We start from the raw sequence: 18,269 nt of genomic DNA on the forward strand, positions 1-18,269 counted from the left end.
GCACGGCTAAAACCACCTGCAGGAATTACCACGGGCGTCCATTACAATCAGCCACACACGGAGCCAGAGAGGTGAGACGATGGGGACCAATCAGAGTGAAAGGTGAGAGGCTGGAGACCAATCAGAGCACTGTTCCACAGATGTGGTTGCTCTGAGCTTCTCTACCTCTAACCCCAGAGAGGGGGGGGGTTCGGTGAGAAACTTAATTACAAACTAAACCTCTGTCTGTTTAAAGCCCAGTGCTAAAATGAAAGAGCGCTTGTATCTCTGTAATCACTCAATTGCTTCATGAAGTGGATGGGATGTAGTCGCTGTTACAGCTCACCAGACTTTCAATACACAAAGCAGTGCTGGAATAGCAAATCTCTCTCTTCATCAGAAATGGAGTTGTCCATAAAACACAATGAGAAAGAACTGTTCCCTCTACTAAACCAGCTCACCCATTACTCAACACCATTCATTTAATGAGTTTAGGCAATACATTTCTGATAGCATACTGAATACAAATCTAATTCTGTCTGAACACAAAAACATCCAAACGTATCAAGGCGCATCATATCCTGGTATTTACTCCGTTTCCTGTTCAGGGTCGGCTGACCAGTGAAACTGAGCGGCATACGAGATGATTATTAGCTATAGGATTAATCACTAGGACAGACTAATTGAGGGTGACGCTCACAGTCACCATTTGCCGATGGGTGATTGTATGCTGTAATTAAAAAGTCATTCATGTCATGCACGTGGCATATTTCAAAGCCACGGTCTCCACATTTCACAAGAGATGAGAAGCAGTCTCAGATAAAAATGGATTGGAAGCTTAAGTGTTCGTGTTTTCAGTGTGACAAATAATTAAAGTCATTATGTATCCAGAAATAATTAATCATACTCAGAAGTCATATGCTAACATTCCATGGTGTGAGCCCTGTTCTACACACCATAAACTGCTGGATGTTCTGGAACATATCAAGTATAAAAACGCATAGAGAAGTGAAGCCATGGCATGGGAAGCACACCATATTCTGAAATTTCAGACTGGACGTGTACATTTATGGCATTTAGCTGACACTTTTATCCAAAGCGACTTACAGTTATGACTGAGTACAACTTGAGCAGCTGGGGGTTGAGGGTCTTGCTCAGGGCCCCAACAGTGGCAACTTGGCAGTGGTGGGACTTGAACCAGCAACAAGCCAATTACAAGTCAAGTACCTTAACCACTGAGCTACCACTGCCCACATAATGCACATAGAATGGCCTTGCAGTGGCATTACATTAAGACGTTGTTTCCAAAGCCCAACAAAATTAATCTTGCGTGACTAAACCAACTGGCCAAGTGAAAGAACTTTTTGTTCTCTCCTTTAGAGGGCTAATTTAACAAGTCATTATCTGCATCTCTTGCTAATGAAATAAAGGACAAATTGTGGGACTCTACCGTAACCTTGACGCCCATCTCCATGAGAAAGGAATGTGAGGGAACGTCAATGAGAAATGACGGAGTGAGAGAGAGAGAGAGCGATAGCGTGAAAGAAAGAGAAAGCGGGGGAATGAGGGGGAGAGCACTGATCACGTACCTTGACCTCGATGAATTCTGGCTGGCCCAGGGCGATGAGCTCAGCGTACGCCATCATTTCGTCCACGTTCCAAGCCTTGACCAGGGTCAGTCGGTACACCGTACGCTGTTTCTGCGAAAGCAGAGACGATTGCACCGAATCAGCACAGGTCAGAGGTCATAGGTCAGATTTGCAGCAGCTACGCTTGGCTGACATCCTTAACCTCGTTAACGATGTTCCACACTGTTCTGTTACATGATGAAGAACGTGAACTCCAAGTCCTCCCATAGTCCATGTTTAATGCATATTTGTCCCTTCATTCTTGTTAGTACATTCACTCACTCACTGCTCACTTAATTGTTTATTCTGTAAGTGTACAGTTAGAGATTACAGTACATGTCATTACACACGGAGACTCTGTTCCTTTATCAGTGGCTAGTTTCTGACCCAATAGTGACCAACACTGCTGTGCCTGATGCATGGTCACTGTCACTAAGAACTGCTACCATAGCAGTGTTGCTGCTGTGCTAAGAACCACACAAATCCGTCAGTAGTGGTCCTGGGTCACAGCCTGGCCTCGGCTCAGCAGCACAGAGGGCGGCAGGCAAACCGTGCATGACAACAGATGGAGTGCAGTCTATAAATGTACACCTACAGGACAGTGGCACCTCAAAGTGACCACTAAATGCAGCTGCAAGTTAGGGGCATCCAGTAAAGTGACTGGTGAGAATATACGAAACTCTATTTTGAACGGCACTGCACCAATCCAAGTGACGATGTTTGATTTTTATAACAATGACTATGCAGCCTGTCAATTAAGTGAACTGCATAAAAGACCAGCGCCTTTTTTAACAGACCAGTTCTTCCTCATCTCTGCATGAGTGAAAACCAGTCCTCCCTCCAGTGTTGTTAAGAAGGCCCCAGGAATAATGGGCAGCCACCACTCCTGCAGCTCTTATTGGGCCGGAAGAGTTCCCAACAAGCAGTCAGCATTGTCTTAGCCCTTAAAAAGACCTAAACAATGCGGTGGACAGAGAGAGAAAACGATAATGAATCAGACACTGAAAACTCATCAGCCATCAGCTGGGAAAGATGGTTGCAAGTATGTGTGTGCGCGTGCAGCAAAAGCCCTGTGCTGATTTACCACCTACAGGATTTGTACATGTTCAACTAAACAGAAATAAATGCAGTGAAACTTAATTCAACCCTGGGACACAGCAGTATACGGATGGCTAGCTGTTAGGTTGGGACAGGAGGGGTGCTTTAAGACCCACGACCTCGCCTCCCACACGGGGAAGACAGTCGGATGTTGCAATAAAACCACATATAGAAATTAGAAACTATGACTTCAGACAGACGAAATGAACAGCTGAGCAAACCCACACATTCAGAGCTACACAAGATAATGTTTGTGCATTTAGAGTAACAAGAGCCATTACACTTTATAAGCCCCCCACCCTTTACTTAAATGCACATTATATGCAGCTTAAATACAAGGCATGCTCTGGCAACCCTCAGGGTTGAAGCTTCCTAGAGAGCAGGAAAGGCTCCCTTTAAAGAGCAAAGAGGAGGCAGAATGTGAGGAGGATTCCAAGTGTGGGGAGTCTGGTACGATTCATTCCCAGCTGGGTGGACACAGCTCATCCCAGTAGAGCGAGAAGTGCCAAGGACACACTTAGTATGTGTGCAACAGCTCCTACATATGTGGACTCACCACTCAACCCAACGCCTCACCATTGCATGAAGAGTTGCTCAGCGACAGTCATGTCGCGCACCTGAGCAGGAAGGGCAGCAACGCAGAGAGACAGGCAGCAATGCTGAGCACCTGGGCAGAATGTTGATGGCTCTTTACTCTGCATTCAGTTCTGAAACAGTCTCGAGCTCCACACGCCTCCATCATTAAGGGTGCAGGGAGAGGAGAGACTCTGCCCATGGCTGGAACCGCTATGCTTCACGAATCCAGAACAGCCATAAACTATTCATACAGTCCAGATGTCATCAGTCAGTGCTACCAAGATGGAGGAAGGAACTGATCCTCCCCTGACCAGGACAACCAGGCTTGGTGTTGAAACGCAGAGCAACAGAAAGGGTGTGGGTAAACGCCCGAGGGAAACAAACAAACAAAATCACTCCTCTGTCATCCCTGCGGAGCTCAGTGCTGGGGAAGATCGCCGCTCAGACCCGCCTCATCACTGGGCTTCTTGGCACTCGGCCAATTTATCACCTGAGCAGTGTGTCCTGTAGAAGAGCAGTAAGAGAGGTGAACGGAGACCCTTTTTGAGGCTGGTAGCCAGTCTGGTGAAGCAGGCTCAGAGCAGTGCATGAGCTGACACTTGCAACGGGTCAGAAGGTCCAGTGAGCTGGAGAGAAAAGAAACGCATTCGACCCAAAGAACGAATGGCCAACTTTGGAAAAGCCTGATACATCTTGTTTTTGAGGAGCCATTCTGGGGCAACACGCAGACAGACAGACTGCCACACAGACAGGGACACCAGGGCCCCAGGAGTGGAGATGAAAACCTCTGGCTTGAAGAGACAGGTGTCGAATAGGAGCAAAAGAATGACGCCTCTCACCCTGTCTCTGAGCCCGCCTCTGCATCTTACATGTCCTGGACACACCATGCCCTGCTGTAGAGAATGTTCACATAAATTCAGATGGACCTTAATTGAAAAAGAACCCATTCACTCCATCAAGGTTCAGAACATACACAATAATTAGATCAGTACCAAAGATGCATAGCAGTTACCTTTCGATTAATGTAGTAAAATATCCTTACTGTCACATTACATGTCCTTCGCAAGACAAAGGACATGTTGACAGTCTTTCATAAGACAGTAGTGCCCATGTAATTATCTTAAGTGGCAAAGATATGGGACGCCTGTCATGCTACCCTCCTTAGTGCTTTGAAGACATGGACATGAGACACTGCTGCTCACGCTGGGGAAGGCTCCCTCAGGTAAACGTGAGACATTGATGCTCTCTCTCTGTCAGACTCCCTCAGGTAAACGTGAGACATTGATGCTCTCTCTCTGTCAGACTCCCTCAGGTAAACGTGAGTCGTTAATGCTCTCGCTCTGTCAGACTCCCTCGGGGAAACGTGAGACATTGATGCTCTTGCTCTGTCAGACTCCCTCGGGGAAACGTGAGACGCTCATGCTCTCGCTCTGTCAGACTCCCTCGAGGAGACGTGAGACGTTTATGCTCTCGCTCTGTCAGACTCCCTTGGGGAAACGTAAGACGCTCATGCTCTCGCTCTGTCAGACCAGACTCCCTCGAGGAGACGTGAGACGTTTATGCTCTCGCTCTGTCAGACTCCCTTGGGGAAACGTGAGAAGCTCATGCTCTCGCTCTGTCAGACTCCCTCGGGGAAACGTGAGACGCTCATGCTCTCGCTCTGTCAGACTCCCTCAGGCGCAAACTGATGGCGACTTACAGGTTTGAAGCAGTCGGCCTGAAGCTAAACAGACATCTGACCTCTGCGTACACTGGAAATTCTGGACAAAGAATCTTGTTTTGTGGGCAGGAGATAAAAGTGGAAAGAGGATGATGCTGAAAAACCATGAGAGAGAAGGTGAATGAAGCTTCCTAAACCTTGTGAGAAACAATAATATCGCTTTCAGTGATATTTTGGATTAAATAAAGATGCCTTAAAGAATAAAAAACAAAAACAAGCACTAAAACTATTGTATCCATGGTAAGCTCATACTGGTACCTCCTGGTTATCAACAGAAAATACACTTTAGCATAGAAACTCTGAAAGGTGGTATATTTACTGTACTGAAAGGAACTTGTGTATACGGTACAGAGGGGAGTGCCTCCACACAATCTGACGACCATCATGGGAAGTCATTCTTCGGACTACATAAGAAATCTGCCATTTTTATAGTTTCAATCTCTGTGTCTGTCTCTCCCTCTCTCTCTCTCTCTCACACACACACACACACACACACACACACACACACACACACACACACACACACACACACACACACACACACACACACACACACACACACACACAAACACACACACAAACACACACACAAACACACACACACAAACACACACCTTCAGACAAGGCATTATAAGTCACAGTATGCACAGGGCAGTACATGAGTGTTAAGGAGCAATTCTGCATAACAGTCTTTAAAAATCGCAGCCTAGCTGTATTGAGTTTCTCAGGGAAATGAACACCTCTGTGCATTCCTCAGGCTGAGCCCACGTCTAGAGAACAGAAGACCAAAAACTGCTGCCATACCTTACCCCAACCCTGCAGTATGAATGACACATTTGATTGTGTGGAGAAATGGCGGTCCTGTGAACGTCAGGGCCAAACAAAACGGCTCCACCGTAGAATGGAAATCAATCAGAGGCTTCATGCTGCAGGTTCATAGTTTGCTACCAACTTTACAAAATCAATATGAAGGCGTCGTCTTCCTCTGTAGGCATCCTGCTCCTGTTGAGCTCCAGCACAGAAAAATACCACTGAGGAAATTCCACAGACCAGTATTCCGCATAGAAACCTGTGGCCTCATGAGAAACTGCACAATGGAAAACTGATGTATGGAATATAAAACCAATCAAAACAGGAGCAAAAGGCACACAAAAGCAAAAAGCTTAAAAATCCTTCATCTGTTATGTACAATGTACAGCGAGACTTCAAATCATTCTCCAATAGCAGTTAATAAAATAAAATTAAATTAAAAAAAACATTCAACAACCTCGCAAACCTCGATGGTGCATTTGGTTGTTTCTCTTAGTAAGAATTGGTATTGGTGGTGCAGTATATTAAAATATGTATACTGCACATTATTCTCTCTACAGACTATTTAAATAAAAGTGTTTGCAGAGCGATTTGCCCAAATACCCCCCCGGCCCCTCCCCCCGGCCCCTCCCACCGACAACTGGTTGGTGTTGGTGAAAAGCGAATACATATAAGAACACGTATGAGAATGAGGTGTCAGTGCTCCAGTGCACAGCCCTCACCTTCTCTCCGAGGGCCTGGAGACTGTCCAGAAAGCGCTCCCAGAAGTCTTTGAAGAGGGGGCGGTCAATTTTTTTCAGACTGTCCCTGGTGCTGGCATCCACGCTGACGTAGAGCTGAGTGACGGGCAACAGGTTCCTGCAGCGAGAGAGAGAAAATGAGAGAGAAACAGATGAGAGGTTACACTTGAGTATCAATCCATTCTCGCCCATCAGTACAAGTGGCCAGGTTTCCTCTTAATCCTGTCACCAAGGGCTGAGTACCTCTCAGGACTGGCATAAATGAATAATGGTTCCATTCCTGAAGGCCAGTAGGCATCGTGTGATCAGATCAGGACAAATGTGGAACCCTCCAGCAGAGGACAAGCACGCACTTCTCCACACGCACATCCGCTTTCCACGCAGGGAAAATGAGCTGTAATGGACTGCATGCATCCTGCTGTCCGACACAAAGATCGCAAATAATGAGAGGAGATCCAAAAAGGAGACAAAATGATGAAACGACAACTCAGGCTAACGGTTGAGAAAAGCCCTGCCAGCTTACCACAAAGAGATCACAGCACCTTCATTAGCAACACTCAAGCACGGGGAAAAAGATGCAGGACTCCTAGGAATACACTGTGATCTATATAAGCCCCGCATCTTAAACACAAGACACATCTAACAAGGGGTCTGGTGCTCAAACATGAATATGTGTGCAGGCCATGAGTGATAACACACCGACTGCCTGTGACAGCCAACAGCACAGAGCTGAATCGGCCCAATCTGACATAAATGCAGATTAGGGCCGAAGCGTCTAGGACAACAGCTGTCTACTGCGCAGCAAACACAGCAGGAGCTGCTCAGCCTCCCACAGGAGATCAACCGCTCTTCAATACTGCAGTTCCCCTGTACCACAGACCACATGGCACAGAAAAGCAACCACTTCAAAACATACCGCTGACAAACCAATACGGAAATGTAACATGAAAGTGGAAAACCACATCTGATTCACATGCAGTTTGTTACAGAGAACATCTCACAGCAACTCTCACCCTGTCTGTAAACAGACATCACTGTCAGAAAGCTCTCTGTGCTGGGTTGCTGAGTGAAGATTGGGTTTGTTTTATTTAATAATAATAATAATAATAATAATAATAAAAACTTTATATAAGTGAAATAAATATAACTAAAATGCAGCTCAAAGTGCTGTAGATACAAAATCAAAACAGATCAACACAATTATAAAATTAATAGAAAAACTGATTAATGAAATTAATATAATAAAGATTAATATAATAAAAAAAAATTAATGTAAAGAAATAAAAAGGCAACTGCAAAAAGCTTATAGTAAAAGTTAATTAAACTCTTAAGTTAATAAATGTTTTTACCCATTTTTTAAAAATAGTTACAGAGGGAGTCTGACGAATGTCTTTTGGTGTTGTGTTCTGCTGGTGTCGTGTGCCACTTGTCCGCTGGTAATGTGTTTCGGTTGGTGTTGTCGTTTGGTTGGTGTGTTGCGTTCTGTTGGCTTATTGGTAATGTGTTCTGTTGGTGCTGCTTTCTGTTGGTAATGTGCCAAATATTTGAGGCTGCTTCTCTGTATGATCTGGAGGAGGCTACCAGTACATGAAGACTCTGAACATACTCTTCAGGCATTTAGAAATATATGAAGGTGCTAAACCATTTAAAGATTTTAAAACTAGTAATAAAAGTTTATCATCAATTCTAAAGGAAACAGGCAGCCAGAGGGGTGATGCTAAAATTGGTCTAAAATGATCATATTTTCTGGTACATGTTAATATTCTTGCTGCTGCATTTTGTAGCAGTTGGAGTTTATTTACTGCAGTTTGAGGCAGCCCTGTAAGCAGTGCATTGCATTAAACTTGCCATCTTGTAATCAAAGGTAGGGTCTTACTCGTGCTGTACCCCTCATGATAAAAGGCACTTTTAGCAATCTTATGTGCTAAACTTATCCTTTCTGTAAATAGACAAAATGCTTGTGAGACTGTTTATCCCTTAAAAGCAACATTACTGAAATATGCCGGCTGTGTTATGAAAATCTAATAAAGGCATTTGATTCGTCTCGTTAATTTGCTTAAGGCAAACGTTAGGCTTAATTAAAGAGCAGCTGCCTTAGTGTTCCTCCCTGGGACTCGGGGGTTAGACAACAGTATCAGGAAGTACTCACTGCTGGGCTAGTTTTGTTTCTTGTAGTAGCCCCTGGACTAACCAGACTCAGAGTCAATGCCTAATACAGAAGGAGGCTTGTAGCAACATACCCACACGTTTGGCGTGCACACACGCGCGCACAGACACACACACGCGTGCACACACACACAAGCGCACACAGGCATTCACATTAGCCCAGAAGAAGATGGAGTTTAACAGCAGCCAAATTGAAAATGTGACAAAGACAATACATTCAAATTTGCTGATGTATAATTCAGAGCACTCCATCATGCATACGCTCTGAAGCACAAATTCTAACAGATTATATTGAACTAAGCATAAACTTGGTACATACTAAGGATATAGTGAATGCGGTGGAACCCACCTAATCTCATCAGGGAATTGGGCGTTGGTGACCAGGAAGCTGGAGATTTGGCGCTGGTGGAGTAGACGCAGGAAGGCGTTTATCTCCGGGTACATGATGGGCTCCCCCACCAGAGACAGAGCACAGTGCTTCACTGCCAGGCCCTCCTCCAAGCGTGCAGGCCACACCCCCGGGACCCCTGCCACGGCCCAAACACACACTCCATCAGTGCCACTGCACTCGTGAGCCAACTTTACGTTCATTGAAGCTGGGACCCCTAACGAGCAAAGCACTGGCGGGGGGGGGAAGGAGGCAAACCCTAAAATCAAGACATTTACATGAACACCCACAAACAGCACCAACACCCGGGATGTTAGCAACATTTCATTGCGAAGCACAGAAAACAGCTCGCCTTGGTCAGTGTGCTGAGCAAAAGGAGAAAATGGTGAAAAACAAAAACAAACCACACAACAGCTGAAAAAACAAACAAAAAACAAAAAAAAACAAAAACAAAAACAAAACATACCACACACAAGAGTAGGCTAAAAAGATGTTTGAATAAATCACCTATCAAACCTGTCCAAATGAATTTTTATAGTTCTGGTCAATAGAGTTAGCACACACAGAGGGAACAGACCTTGTGGGCAAAATGATGAGTAGTAAATGAAAGTCAGTAAGCATTTTGTGGTCCATGGTGTCAAAAGTCAGACAATTTTATTAACACAGAGCTAATAAAATTAGCATTAGGACAGTAAAGTTCTCTCACCACATAGCAGGGCCAAGATTGTATTACGTATGACTGAATTTTCTTTAACTCGAAGAGTGAAATGTCTTCAAACTTATTGCAACCGTCGAATGTCAAGTTCTGGACTGATCTTAAGCTGTTCGTCTTGCCTCTAAAAAAACTTCCCAAGTATCAGATAACAGAAAAGGAGACAAAAGGAACGCCAAATCAAAACTGACATGACGTTCTTCTAAAAAAAAAAAAAAAAAAAAAAGGCATGAATGTTTTATTTGAAGCGGTTACAAATAATCCTCTGCTTGGTCTCACTCTTAAAGCATCTCTAGATGCTGATGCAGCAGGTGCTGCCTGACGTTGGCCCCGTGTTGCTGTGCTCGTCTGCACTGCCTGGGTCATCACGGCATGCAGGCTACACGACGCACTAATGGGGCAACGGCAGCCTGAGTACATGTTGGCAACAAGGAGACGGTAGAGATGGAGTGGTGAAATCAAAGCTGGATCCAGACTGAAATCCGCCTCTAGGACCTGACTGTTCCTCCTTTTTAAATATTAAAAGATGATTTATTGCTTTGATGTTTACCAACAGTGTTTTTTTCAGCATTGTCATTAAAGCAGTAAAGTCCAGAGTTGTCTGAAATGAGGGTAATCAGGCCCTTCGAAACCAAAGTCTGCTTCAGCAAACTACCTGAAAGCTGGCCAGACCTGTGCCTCTATATTTAGCTCCACTCCAAGCTCACGTCACAGGGAGCACGCTTTCACCCATAACACGCACTGCTTTTCTGTCTGTCAGGCCATGATGAATATTTCAGTCTATGACTAAAGGGGAAAGAAGAAAAAGCACCAAGCATGTGAGCTGCCTCCTTCTCCCTTGCACATGAAGGGTAAAACAATGGCAGCAAAACCAAAGGATCTTTTCCAACCCCAAGAGGGAGCATGTTTACACCCAAGAGGCAATGACTCACTTCCATCAGAGCCATATGGTGAACCCAACAGTCCACAGGTGAAGAGATTATGAAGAAAATGCATCAGGGGTCAAAAGTTAAATTAAGAAAAGGTGTGGCCAGCTTTTCAGAAGCTGGAAATACTCTGTGCAAGCCCACTATGTCAGGAGAATGATATTTCAACACTGGATGGCTCACACGTGTGTATGAAGTTTAATCAATTTTAACCGACAACTGTTTTAACTAATGTGACATTTCTAGGGCACATCATGACTCAGCATTTGCATTTTTCTAAGTTCACTTTTTTATGCACACAGTAAAAAACCACCACCCTTCTGTGTCCTATTTTCTACAACATTCTGGCAGTCCAAAACCATCACATCTAGTCTCCTAACTGACCCACTGTTTTGAAACCAGTGGGGACGATGAGTACCGTACCACTGCAGTGGTGACAGCAGAGCAGCCAAATTACAGCTCATCGAAGGTTTTAAGACCTTCAATGCTGAACCAAGCAGGACACAAATCCCCATGACAAGGTTAAAGGTGACAGGTCCAAGATCAGTCTGAAGAACCACAATTAAAATGAATGACAGCAGCATAAAAAATAACCTAGGCTATGTTCCAATATACTGCCACTGTGATCCCCCGTGTCTAGCAGTCGAACAGAAAGCGGCTGACATTTTCTGTTCGTTCCTCCGTTTGTCCTCAGAAAGTGTTATGCTTTCGACCTGCAACTTTCTACAGGTATTCGAGTTGAGCGTTCATCTTTTGGGCTATGAATATGAAAATCCAACAGTCTTTTTTAACTACTATGAGAAAAATAGACATTTTTCTATAGAGTATCCCAACAGAGAAGAGAGGCTGGGATACGTCTGAGAAGAGAAACGGGGCTTCTAAGTGCTAAGAGAGGGGTTAGGCGCTTTAGTCCGGGTCTTATGCAACAATGCCCCTGGCTGCAATTACCTCGAAACTGCCGAATCATGTTCTGATGGTTCTCCACCGACTCCTTTAGGATCTTCTCAGCTGGGTCCATCTTCCAGTGCCACTCGGTGCCCACCGGGTTGGTGTGGTGTCTGTGGAGGGAGAACAAGAGGACAGCCATGATGAACATGCCATGTGTCAGGCAGAGCACAGGCCCACCTCGCCGGCCCAGCAGATCAGCTTCCAGTGACCCTTTCAGTACCACTCACATCAGTGAAAAGGGCATTCGCGACAAGGAACAACTACGTTTTTCCATTCCGATCTCCAGAGAAGAGTCCACTGCAGACCCATATTGTGGTCCACAGTGTCAAAAGTCAGCAGAGAGAGCTAATAAAATTAGCCTTACTACAATAAAGTAGTATCACCATATAAAAGTGCCTAGTTTGTATTATGCATGCCTCTCAAATCAGTCTGATTTCTGAGCAGATGCTAAAATCTTATGGTTAGAGGTTTAACTACAATATTTAAAACTAGCAACAATACCAACAGTAAGGGAGGTAGAAAAGTTTATACAAACTGTATCTTCCAACCACTGTGATAAGAGTATTATTAAGAGGGGAGGTCACACTCAGTACCAGATCTGTTAACTCCAAGAGTGAAACTTCTTAAAACTGACCAAAAGCGTCAGATGTCAAGTCCTGGGCTGAAGGATCTCAAACACTGGAGATGATCAAAAAGAACATATTGGGTGTGCATGCACTTCTATTACATGGGACAAGTATGCACATATAAGAAGAACTTTGCACAAATCCTGCTTTCAGTGTGATAATGACCTATGATGCCAGCAATTACTTGAAAGACCAAAAGGGGACAATAATGAGCTGTTTAATGACCTACACTGAATTCTCCAGGCAGGTCCTGTGGGCTACGCGTCAGGTGTGATCATTACTCCTCCGTGCAGCTTCTGTTGGCCAGGGGGCTTGAAGTGCTCCCTCTAATCCCTCCAATCTGGCCCCCTCACTCTTACAGCTATCACAACAAAAACCACTGCAAGGAACGAAGAGGACGAGAAGGAGGAAGAGGAGACTTAACGAGTCCATTTACTCAAAGGTTCCTCCCTTCTGGGCCAGAGTGAGATATTTTCCCTTGTTTTATCCCCCTCAAAAACAAGAAAGGATGCACAGGGAATCATGGGCACAACGATCGTTTATGATGTTGACATTCTATAGGGGTGTAGAGGGAAACGCATCGGACCACCTCACTGTCCCTGCGACAGTCTGGACCAAAACCACCTCACTGTCCCTGCGAAGCATTTGAAACGTCTACTTTAATAATGTCCATAAGCCATAAAATTGCAGACTAAGAAGGTAAACTTGACAACAAACCGTGGGCATACGAGCAGAATGGTAGACACTCAAAAACATCCCAGATTTATTTACATGGCTGCGCACCGGGGCGTCCTCCATCTCAACTGAGCTTGCAGCCGCACCTTACTAACCAACTCCAGGTGTGTGTGTCAGCAGGGCTTCATCCTAACGCCAGCCTTCAGACCAGCCTCATGGACTGGCCATGAGAGCCTACCTCAATAGCCTGTAAGACCCCTGTCTAAGGGAGATGTTTTATGTCCATTAGTGAGAGCCAGTGGTGCTGGCTCTAGTCCCTCCCTCAGCGGTGTCAACATTAATCCATGTCCCCTCATCTTCCTTTGCACTCCAATTTTGAAGGAGGTCCACTTCATTAAATGTATGAGCTGTTTAAGTGAAAGAACACTTGACTCACCTCCAGCAAAACACACACTTGTTGGCACAGGCCAGACTTGGCGTGGTCTCCATGCACCGGTGAGACTCGATCCCGTAGAAAGTATGTTTATAGCAGCCTCCTCTGCCTCTCAGCATTGACTGGGAACAGACAGATCAATGGTTATTCAACTGAGTTAAGCTCCCTTGCTGTTGGAGAAGAAAGATTTTATTGGTATTTCAAGCGTACCTTGGTCCAGCGGCACAGTTTGACCCCTGAATGACTTCCTATTAGTTTATATCCTACACAAAAGACAAAAAAGCGAGACAAGGAAAAAACAGCATATTTAATTATTCATTATATTTAAGCAGGTGTAACAGTCCACTAGTCCAGAAATGGGTCGGTATGTATGACGAGCTCTGGGTCCAAGCTAGACTGGTATTACAAGTACAATACGTACTCATACACTGAAACGAAAGGTGTCCTCAGCGTTTAAGCCCTCCTATACACTAGGAGCAGTTTTAAGCCCTCCTATACACTAGGAGCAGTTTTAAGCCCTCCTATACACTAGGAGCAGTTTTAAGCCCTCCTATACACTAGGAGCAGTGTTTTTTATCAGTGTCTATATTGGTGCTACTTCACAAATTCATAACGGGAGTCTTAAACCAGGTTCACATTGTGTGGAAATCACCCTGATTTTGCTGTCATGCATCACACATGAATATTAGGACTAGAGGCAGAATGCACAATGTGACATACTCTGTGACCAATTATGTTTGATTTGATTTCTGGCAGTGTAATGAAACTTTAGATCAAAATCGCAGCGTGTGACAGTCCTACAAGGCTCGTCTTCAAGCCACCAATGAGAGGATGTTATTGAGTGAAGTGAAACGCGCTGATGTCATTTCCTTTCATCGCACATCTAACATTAGAGAATCTTTATCATACAGTCTGATTTTAAAAACACATGATTATCGCAGTCACACACAGATTTTACTGGCATCATCTCACACAGTTTGACATATAATGGTCTATTAAGCTCACTGAAGCCTGGCTTTAGGGAGACTAGTTGAGGGAATACAGAAAAACATTAGGGGGGAAAAAAAAGTCTTGCTCTTATCAAGAATGTACACGCAAGCTTAAGAGGAGTTGGTGTACGTGAATGAGTGAGTGAATATAGGAGAGTGAATGAAGCTTCTGAGGGGATCTGCTCACAAACCAGAACCCTTACCAACTGACCAGGTGGGTCTACTGCCCTGACACCTGACACACAGCTCGTGGCACAGCCCTTGGGGACTATTAAATCATTTCTACCACACCAGTAACTAACAAATGGAAAACAATATTCATCCCTTATATTTCAGATGTGTCCAGAAATCTGAATAATTTTCATCTTCCAATGTTTAAATTCTCCTTCAAAACAACATTTAAAAGTGTAAAAGCATTTTACAAAGTGTAACACACGATGTACAATTTCCAGGTATGTTATTATGTATTTCCTGCAATATAATGACAGAGCTGAACAGTTATCCACTTACATACTTCAGCCTTCACCAAGCTTAAGCATGAAACGCCATGACAAGACTGCTCAGGGCTTGCAGTTCATGGAGACCTCCTAAACAGATGTCAAATCAGTGCAAATCACCTGAAAGCTCCATTTTAACAGGACATTTTTTGTAACCCCTATGTTAACATAGCCAGACTGCATTTTGGTTTTTGAATAAACCAGCAGATTGTTGAGCACATTACGATGTGAAAAATTGAAGGAGATATCATCTAATACAGTGTGGCTGATATTTGTAAGAGTCAGTTTCAAACAACACATTTAAAAAAAATAGCAGATATTTTAAACAACAATTGCGTTGTGCCAGTGTTAAATTGGCCATGAACCAAAATGTCATGATCGACACGGCCATGAAACTAACCACAGATGTTGAAGGTGGGTGAATCAAAACTAGAGTCATTTTCTTTGCACTAGCCTTGATCAATGCCAACTGACACAAACCGCTCCACCTGACCTCTCTGATGTCCACACATCAAACAGAATACTTTCATTTAACCCTTTAAATCACACCAAGCCGTTCACACCCTAATCAAAGCACTTGGAACGTTCTTAAGCCTACAAACAATATGTACTGAAACAAAAGGACTAAGACCACATTTAAATCAACCAGCAGACAAAAGTGAGAATTCCAGCACTTTTTAAAAATAAGATGAGAGAAACCTATATGGGCCAATGTTGTCTGAACAGGGTGCTAGTGTCTTCTTAAGTTAGTCCATTTCCTGTGTCACTGCACTGTTCTACGAGCACTGTGTAATGTCACTGAGGTTCATCATTCAACCCACATATAAGGGCAATAATCTGGGCGTTAAAGCCAACAACCTGACATTCCCACTGTTAAGGAGTCACAACAGTACCTAGAAGAAGACAGCCCACTCTCAAACATTTGCATAACAGAGCCAAAAAAAAGAAAAGAATGAACACAATGTCATAGATGCAAATCCACCAGAATGCACAAACATACTCTGGGGTGACAAAGCAGAAAACTGCTTCAAAAGAAAAAAGGAACACATCTATGTCAGGTTGGAACAACCATCTCTGAATGGGAGGGGGATTTGTGGGACACCACTTAATATCCGTTACAGTGCTGCTCTAGAAGTTTCACACCAATTCACACCAACTGAGCTCAAACACTGTCATGTGACCTCGACATGTATAACGACATCACAGGTGTCATCTAGAGGTTTAAATGTTGGGGAATTTTTGCTGACTTGAAGAAGCTGCAAGATTCTACAAATCCAGTCACCTTCACTTCCAGTCCAAGTTCACACATTTCCCCAGCAACAATGGGCATCGTTTAAACTCTGACGTTTCACTGACTGCCTCAATTTAGCGGTCTTCATACTGACCTCATCTCACTCTTCCAGGCCAATGCCTTCCCAGGTGTGGCGTCACACCAGACTGACCACACCAGCCACAAAACCGTTCAGAGTGTAGCACTAGCTTTTTTAAAAACACACGTTACATTTACGGCATTTAGCTGAAGCTTTTATCCAAAGCAAAGTATAACTTGAGCAATTGAGGGTAAAGGGGCCCAACAGTGGCAACTTGGCAGTGGTGGGACTTGAACCAGCAAGCTTCTGATTACAAGTCAAGTACCTTAACCACTGACCTAACCCTGTCCATTAACATTAACACAGCACTAGCCATTTTACATACACGTTAACGCAGCACTTGCACGGCTATAAAGCATTTCCCTACACAGGACAAACTGCAGGAGAAAAATGTAATGCATGAGTCATGCAATCTCCCCTATTCCAGTGTACCAGGGGAGTGCTAGCTGCCTTGGCAAGTAGGAATTCATGAGCTAGTGATAACAGTTCAACTCAAGGTAGCCCGGAGTTGAACCTACTCTAAGTTTATTCAGCCCAACTCAGTGCTGCCTCAAACTGAACTTAAGTTAGCTCGCTAATCCATGAATCTATCTTAGCAAAATACATCCAAGAAGAATCTAAGAATGTTCAGTGCTCGGTGTAAGAGAAACCACCACCACCATACAAAAGAAGTGCAGAGCAGTGGAAACAGGTCAACAACATAGCAAAGTGTTCTGAATGATTACACTCTGTAAGCAGGACAAATGCATTGGAATATCATTAAAATCTTTTTCTTCTCGCATGGGCTCCATAGGAGATAGTGAGGAGCTTTTTCTGGCAGGTGCTGTTACGAGGAGTTTCTTTCTTTGCTGAACTCCATAGTAATTATGTGTATATAAAATGGTTCACAGAGGTGATTTGCTGTAACCCTGAACTGTATCTGGAGCCAAAGTCAAACCCTCCCTAAATGCTTATTTATGACTTTACCCTCAGAAATAAGCATGACACCAAGACGACTTCTGTACCAGTATTTTCATGTGGTGTAATACACTCCACACCAGCAGGCTGTGATAGCTATACAAGCTCTGTGTGTGTGTGTGTGTGTGTGTGTGTGTGTGTGTGTGTGTGAGTAGGAGGCAGGCAGCATTAATGAAAGGTGCAGAGTTGGACACTCAGGAGAGCTCCAGCAGGAGAGGGGTAATTGGATATTGCTGCATCATTAAGAGCTGTTACGAACTGCCATGGGCCTGGTACAAGCAAGTCATGTCACAGAACTCAGACAGAGCACTTCTCTCCTCCACCAGACAGACAGACAGACCACTGTAGGGGAAGGGAGGTCTGTGTAATTATCATCAGAGACCCAGCGTCTCAAAGGAGTGCAGCTGAGGAGGGGCACTGTATTCGACCCATATTCAATTAATGTCACACTGAAAACAGCCAAGCATGGAAGATACAGCATGTTTAAATATCAGAGAGCACACAAGGTGTCTAGAGTGATCTACTGAAAACTAAGAACAATTGCAAAAAACTAAACACTTTTGGTATTTTTTTTCTACACTTGTTTGGAATAAAAACCTTGTTTTAGTTAAATCATTGATCTAAGTGTATTTTTCAGTATAAAACTAATTATTAGAGCTTAATTCCTGATGCCCCAATAGGCAGAAGGAATGTAACATTTTTACAGGCTGTTGACACCAGTGTCTGCGTTGCACAAGTATTCATACAATTCCTCTCTCATCGCTAAAACTCAGAATGGCAGACCTTGCTAAAACAAAAGACAACAGGCCACATCCCAGTCTTAAATGAAAGCAAGCCCTAAAAATCCTAGAATGGCCGATTTTACATTTCAAAGCGCTTCTGATATCATCTTCTAAACGACGCTAAAGCAAAACAACTTGTTTTATTATGTATCAAAAATAGCGAATTCACAAACCAAGTCTCAAATAACATCACGTTCATCACACTGATGGTGACGCACACAACTCTGAAGTATAAACAGACGTGAACAT

At 44.0% G+C, this 18,269-nt stretch overlaps 1 protein-coding gene across 1 annotated transcript in view; it reads right to left on the bottom strand.

The window, feature by feature from the left end:
- The window catches only part of tyw1 (tRNA-yW synthesizing protein 1 homolog (S. cerevisiae)), a 44,324-nt gene that overhangs the window by 15,109 nt on the left and 10,946 nt on the right, over positions 1-18,269 (bottom strand). The window contains exons 9-14 of the mRNA XM_035534245.2: positions 13,636-13,688; positions 13,429-13,547; positions 11,692-11,801; positions 9,067-9,244; positions 6,534-6,669; positions 1,569-1,679 (exon numbers count right to left, since the gene is read on the bottom strand). Of these exons, the coding sequence (XP_035390138.2) occupies positions 1,569-1,679; positions 6,534-6,669; positions 9,067-9,244; positions 11,692-11,801; positions 13,429-13,547; positions 13,636-13,688 (707 nt within the window). The remainder of the gene's footprint in view (positions 1-1,568; positions 1,680-6,533; positions 6,670-9,066; positions 9,245-11,691; positions 11,802-13,428; positions 13,548-13,635; positions 13,689-18,269) is intronic.

The sequence above is a fragment of the Electrophorus electricus genome, chromosome 17 (genome assembly GCF_041902795.1).
Source record: "Electrophorus electricus isolate QZ-2024a chromosome 17, ASM4190279v1, whole genome shotgun sequence".
Classification (NCBI taxonomy): Eukaryota; Metazoa; Chordata; class Actinopteri; order Gymnotiformes; family Gymnotidae; genus Electrophorus; species Electrophorus electricus.